The 6320-nt window shown below is 33.9% G+C and overlaps 2 protein-coding genes across 2 annotated transcripts; both read right to left on the reverse strand.

Moving 5' to 3' along the window:
* Positions 1-3119: 3119 nt before the first annotated feature.
* Positions 3120-4612, reverse strand: LOC145109887 (uncharacterized). The gene is made up of 4 exons (XM_079047006.1): positions 4319-4612; positions 3560-4077; positions 3383-3491; positions 3120-3227 (listed from the first exon to the last, which is right to left on the reverse strand). The coding sequence occupies exons 1-3, from the start codon at positions 4419-4421 to the stop codon at positions 3393-3395; spliced, it is 720 nt and encodes a 239-aa protein (XP_078903132.1). The 5' UTR covers positions 4422-4612; the 3' UTR covers positions 3120-3227; positions 3383-3392.
* A 146-nt stretch (positions 4613-4758) lies between these two features.
* Positions 4759-5902, reverse strand: LOC145109743 (membrane protein PM19L-like). The gene is made up of 4 exons (XM_079046913.1): positions 5712-5902; positions 5392-5611; positions 5183-5228; positions 4759-5060 (listed from the first exon to the last, which is right to left on the reverse strand). The coding sequence occupies exons 1-4, from the start codon at positions 5836-5838 to the stop codon at positions 4989-4991; spliced, it is 465 nt and encodes a 154-aa protein (XP_078903039.1). The 5' UTR covers positions 5839-5902; the 3' UTR covers positions 4759-4988.
* Positions 5903-6320: the final 418 nt, after the last annotated feature.

Consider the following 6320-nt stretch of genomic DNA (forward strand, 5'->3'; position numbering starts at 1 on the left):
ATGCGTGGACTCGCCGAGTAGATCACTTAAAACCCGCGTCCATCCTGGCATATACTCGACGAGTTAGGGCTACTACTCGCCGAGTAGCTCTTTATAAAAGACATTTAATAAATTAAATACGTACCAGGAACTGGGCGTTACACCAAGCTTCTTATATTTCACACCTTCTTCACAAAATGCACCAAAAAATCACTCTTTAAGCCTCACAACACTCAAGAACAAGGTTAATAACCTTTAGGGTTTCCTTCTGGCCGCCAAGAGGTGATAAGGGACAGGAGGTAAGGACTTAAGGTCCTTTAAATATGGTGCAAACCCTAAAAATTAGGGTTTCATCTCCCAGCTGCTACTCGTGGAGTCTGAGTCCTCCGACTCGTCGAGTAGATCCAATAATCCACGCGGGCTGACTAAGTTCTACACGACGATTTGGGGCCTCCAACTCGTCGAGTTCCTTCAATAAATGAGTAAAAAGCTTTTAAAAATATACCTGGGAGTCGGGGTGTTACAATCATTCTCTTTTTTTTTTCTTTCCTTTCCTTTAGTGAACTCGGGAGTGGAGCCTTTGAGATAAGAAGCGAGAAAGAGATTCATAAATCATACGTTACAGAGAAAGAGAATCAAAAATCAAATTTTGTTTACCCGTTTAATTTGATGATACCGACTTTCCTAGAAACGTGCAAGATCGATAACCATCCGGGAGTGGCCCAATGGTGGCGTTGCAAAAGAATTGGTCGTTTGGGTATTTGGGAAGATTAAAAAAAGAGTTTTTTTCCACATTTGGATTGATATTTTTTAAAAATAACTTAAAAATAACTTATAGTTGTCCCATACATCAAATAAGCCATTTTTGATAAATTACTTTCCCAAATTTATCAAAAACTTCTTATAACTTATAGCTATCTCACACCTTTTGGAAACCTTTTTTTTGTTATATTTCCAAAACTAAAAAGTGTTTGTCAACTTATAATAATCATACTAGGCATACTAGGTGATTAAATTTGGGGCCTTATATATGTTGGAAGCCCTAGGCCATCACCCAACTTGCGTCCTGTTAGGCTTGTCTTAGGCATGGTGGTCGGTGAGGTGGTGCTTACTTAGTATAATAATGGTTCCAGGAATACTGCCCACCCAACTTAAAAATGTACCGAGCGGTGAAGGTGCCCACAGAAGAATGTCACCCCGTCTCTCTCTTTTTCTTCTTACTACTTTTCCATTCGTTACATTAATTTAACATACATACACACACACACACACATATATATATATATATATATATATATATATATATATATATATATATATATGTGTGTGTGTGTGTGTGTGTGTGTGTAAATTCTTTTCAACCCTATAATTCTAGGTTGCATTGATAGTCTATATTGATCGTGGGTAATATGCCTTAATGCATGGTGTGGTCAATTCATGTGAGGTGATCGTTGAGAGCCCTCAATAATTCTTGAAGAAGTGGTATCATATGATATATGACTTTGGTATGCATTCTTTGGTTCGCAAGTGCCAACAACGACATCAATGTTCTTACCAATCACTTTTATTTAACGCATCTTTCTTGAGAAGGCACAAGACTTGTTGTTTGAAGTGAATAAAATATCATGCAAGTGGGGGTACTACATTACCAAAAAGATATATCTTGAGTATTCTATATTTGTGTCTCGATAACAAAAAACAATTAAAGTTTTTGTCAACTTAAGAAAGAGCTAGGAAGAATGTTGAATGAACGTTTTGTATCCGTAAGATCGCTGGTAGATAATAAAAAACATGACATATTCACGAGACCACAAAATAATACAATCTTTATCGTATGCTTGTATCATATTACAAAATTAGTTGTGAGACCCATGTATTACATGAGTTAATTATATATATATATATTATGAATTATTATAATGAAAATGTTTTTTTATCTTTTAAATTTAAATAAATAAACAAAAAAACTAATGAACTTTAATTTTGAGAATTTTTAAATTAAAAGCTAAGTTCATTAATGACATTGATATCCATTTATTATTACATTTATTGTAATTATTACATTAAAATATTATGTGGAATTTAAAAAAATAGAAAAACTTATAAAATGACACGTGGAAAAAAAATTAATTCAAAATAACCACAAAATGACATTTGACAAATTAAATAAGAGTGTGACAAGTGGTAAAAAAAATATTTATTTATTAGAGTAGATATTGTCTTAGAAGATGAATGAAAGGCAATATGCCACCATGATGAAAACCAAAATTTTACCATCCTATCAATAGAAATGAAAATGTTACAATACATAACAAACAAAACGGAAGTACACAACCAAGATACAGATCACAACCTTCACGATGATTTGAAACATATTTACAGAACTCGGCTACGCACTATCGACGAGGATTCATGCGATAATTCGAACGCGATATCAACATGGATTAGGATGAGGATCGAGAGCGATGAACTTTTTTAATTATTGTCATGTTTTAGTTTTGTTTTAATTTTTATGTAATTTTTATTATTCTATTTTGAATTAATGAAAATTTTCGCTTTTTATTAATTTTGAATTTGTTTATGAATAAATTATATTATTAATATATCTTTTTTTTAATCTAAAAATTGAATGATAGTAAGATGTTAATATTTCGTAGGTGTGGGGAGTGTGCAGAGAAAATAACATAACGTTAAGGAAAAAATGAAAGGTGCGGTGAAAGTGAACGTGAAACCACATCTAATAGTCTAATAATAGAAACTCCATCATAAAAAATGCAAACAATTACTTAAAACAGGTTTGAAAAATCCTAGAAAAAACATCAAAATCCGTTTTAAATGAAGCCTAAAAGAAGGATCAAAACCACATGTTGTCGCATCTCACGACCAGAATGGTCGAATTCCTTGACCGGAGTCCGTATGTTGGTTTCCTCGACCCTTCAACATCCTCCTCTGTCACTACACCCAAATTTATGATCTAATCCTCGATACTTCTATAGGCACATCGCACATGTTCTGTTGTTTATAAAGGATGCATCCGTTTTTTACAGGTTTAAGTTTAAAAAATACCAAAATTCAAAATTATGTCTAAACTCTAAACTACTTATATTTCTATATATATTAACAATATAGTTAGATATCACAACACTATCTCCTCCAAAAAAAAAAAAAAAATGAAGTTAAAGGGCTTTGGCTATGACCACTCTGAGGTTCTACCCTCAATTCCTTGTCTCATATGATATGATCAACTTCTGTTATAAAGAAAACAAGAAAGAAACATAAGTGAAAATACATATGTGTCAACCATGAATTAATATAAAAACTGAACATAAATAATAAAAAGAAAAATTAGCATAAAGAAAGAGACTCTTTTTGAGATTGCAAGGAAGATAATTAGATAACCGACCTTCTGCTATTTACCTACTGGAGCCTGAGCACAACTCAAATAATCCACAGCAACTCTTCCAAGAAGTTTTTTCAGGTGCTTGAGAAAAAGGATTTGGAGATAACAATGGCTGCATATATGATTGTAGAAACATAAGAACACAAAATCAAGATACAAGTGTTAAGAGGAAGGGCGTACATATTTTTCAGGGCATTCAGGCGTATCGTGTTTTTTCAAACGATCAGCACCACCCCTTCCACAAAACGGGCAGTTTAACGTTGAAGCTGTTAAACAGTCCTTCGATTTTGGAGAAGCTTTCTCGTCTACTGAAACCAATTTCTCAACCAACTCCGCAAGTCCCGTTTCTTTTGGATGAATAAGATTTGAAGAATTCTCATCCACACCTGTTTGTTTCAATGGCGATTTGGTGTTTTTCTGTTGACGCTTTGTTTTGTTATTTACTGGATTAAGAATCCCCTTTTCAGGCGAAAAATTAGCAGGTTCGATTGCCACCGCTTTCTTTTTATCGCGAGATTTGTTAGCTGAGCTACTTCTAGGAATCAAACTTTTCTCTTGTGACCTTTTATCGATCTCAATTTTGCTTTCTTTCTCGTCGGTTTTTTTGTCTTCGCTTGTTTCCAGCTTGACTGGTGGAAGGGGAGATGTATGTTGACTGTTTGATGTTGAAGAGCTAAATTCCCCATCATCACTCTCTCCTAACGAATCCAAATAACAAATCACAAAATTAAAAGTAATTGAACTTCAAGATTTCAGATATGAAATACCCAATGCCACATTCTTCATCGAACACCAAATAGGCATCAGGCATCGAATGTATATAACTCTTTTAGGGAAAAGATCTAACTTAAGAGAAATTAAAAACCCATACATAGAAACGAAGAAAAGCATCGAATTAACAATTGGTAAGAATTGAGAGAGAAACGTGTGCGTTCATACCATCACTAGGGGAATGTTCGGGTGTGGAAGCGGAGCTTTTTGAAGGTTTAGCCTTCTTTTTCTTCTTCTTGGTAGATTTTCGCTTGTTGGGACCAGGTGACATGGTTGATGTATGATTATCAAATGGGTTGTTGTCGTTATTGTTTCCTCTTGTTCCACTCTTTTGGAATCAAAATCTATGAATCTATTATGTATATAAGTATATGGTGATTTTGTTGTTGTTATAGAGAATGCATGAATTTGAAGGTGGTAGGCAGAGTGGGCATGCATGTTTGCAATCTGATACGGAAACGGGGAATCATGCATCAAGTTTGTGGCGTCATTTTGGTAGGCGTCCCTTGTTTTACGTTTGTTACAATTTTGTACATCAGTAAAATATATGCTTGATATTGTTTCTTATCATTTTCTTAAATTGTATTAATAGTACAAAGATTTATCAATTTACAAACAAACATCGAATGTGAAAATGAAAAGTGTAGGAAATGAATGTTTGACAACTACGAGATTTATCTTCAACCGAATTCTATTTAGAATCTTATATATAAATACAATCAATCATATATAATCACAAAAAATATGAAAGAAATTAATAAGAAAATGTGACTTTAAACATGAATACTCTGCAACACATGTATGTGATTCAAACTCATGGATATAACTGCCTTGATCATCATCCGTAAAGAACAATTGTATATAGGAATTGAGTAACCGAGAGGATAATCGAGAATGCCTCCATTGTTCTCTGGAAAATGCACAACAAAAAGCGAAAAAAATTAAACACAATTAAATGCATAATAATATGTCATCAACTTTATGATATGAACCAAATAATTATGAATTTTTTTTTCATTAATGTAAACTTACCAGTGTCGCATTTCTGCCTTCAAGCTCGATTTCCTTCCATGCAAACCTGCCATGCATGTGCATGCATTAATACAATAAATTTCTTAACCTTTTTCGTGTACCATTAATTATTTCAATTTTTTATAAAAGAAATGAAAATATTCAGGAATAACACAAAGATCATGTTAATTTTTGGATAAAATCGTTATAATGAGGTGTTGAATACATACCCCATGGAAAGCAGAGTAAGTGCCCATGCAATAACGGCAGCAGAAGTTGCTGCAGGTCGGGAATCAGAATTCCAAGAACGAATATAGTCAAAGCCAGCTATGGAGGATGCAACACCAACAACACCAGCAATTAATGAAAACGTCACAAAGAAACCAGTGGCTGCGTTTCCCATTGGGAAGTATATAGGCGAGAAATGAGCAGGCAAATCGAACCCTGGACCTGTTTACAACACATAATTAACCCTACACCCCATCAACGAAAGCCACAGAATTTAGAAAGATTTAGGGTTTAGGGTTTAGAGAGACATGCATATATATACCAATGATGAAACCATGATCGATGGCTCGGTTCATGGCCCAACCACCAAGGCCTAGAAGCACGACGTACATGGAGATATTGAGGAACATAAGGAGGGTTGCAACCGATCTCATATCATTAGCAGCCATTGTGTACGTTGGATAGAAGAATTAATGTACCTAGCTCTGTGTTGTATTATGATTTATGGGGTGTTTTTAAAGATGTGGTTAAATTGGTTATTGGGTTCTTTTCTTGTTGAAGGTGGTTGCTTTAAGGTGTAAAGGTGAAAGGATAGGGTGTCATCGAGTTCAAGGCAAGGCACTTTAAGATTCTTGTCTCTTTTGATATTCTTTGATTAAGGCTTTTGCTCAGCTCAACCTCCTTTACAACTCTAGAGTTTTATAAAGGTATTGATCCATTGACCATATTTTTATATATGTTCGAAAATCGAAACAATAATCACTTTTTTTTTTCCTTTTTTTCCTAAACGACCATATTTTTAGAAAATTTGGATTTCTAACTATTTGTTTTATTTTCAAAATGCTTTTATTTTCTCTTGTTCTCTCTTATTTTCTTCCATATATAGCATCTTCCTCCAAAATCTTAGCTTTTAATGAAGAAGATTGAGTTT

Source organism: Lactuca virosa, chromosome 4 (assembly GCF_052849685.1).
Source record: "Lactuca virosa cultivar CGN04683 chromosome 4, Lactuca_virosa_CGN04683_v6, whole genome shotgun sequence".
Classification (NCBI taxonomy): Eukaryota; Viridiplantae; Streptophyta; class Magnoliopsida; order Asterales; family Asteraceae; genus Lactuca; species Lactuca virosa.

Bases quoted from the DNA above. Each gene is read 5' to 3' on its own strand.
- LOC145109743 (XM_079046913.1), bottom strand. From the start codon at position 5,838: ATGGCTGCTAATGATATGAGATCGGTTGCAACCCTCCTTATGTTCCTC. The intron at 5,229-5,391 runs GTATGTATTCAA...CATGCATGGCAG, and splicing joins CTTACTCTGCTTTCCATGGG to GTTTGCATGGAAGGAAATCG. The intron at 5,061-5,182 runs GTAAGTTTACAT...TGCATTTTCCAG, and splicing joins AAGGCAGAAATGCGACACTG to AGAACAATGGAGGCATTCTC.
- LOC145109887 (XM_079047006.1), bottom strand. From the start codon at position 4,421: ATGTCACCTGGTCCCAACAAGCGAAAATCTACCAAGAAGAAGAAAAAG. The intron at 4,078-4,318 runs GTATGAACGCAC...TGGATTCGTTAG, and splicing joins CGAACATTCCCCTAGTGATG to GAGAGAGTGATGATGGGGAA. The intron at 3,492-3,559 runs GTACGCCCTTCC...TCATATATGCAG, and splicing joins CTGAATGCCCTGAAAAATAT to CCATTGTTATCTCCAAATCC.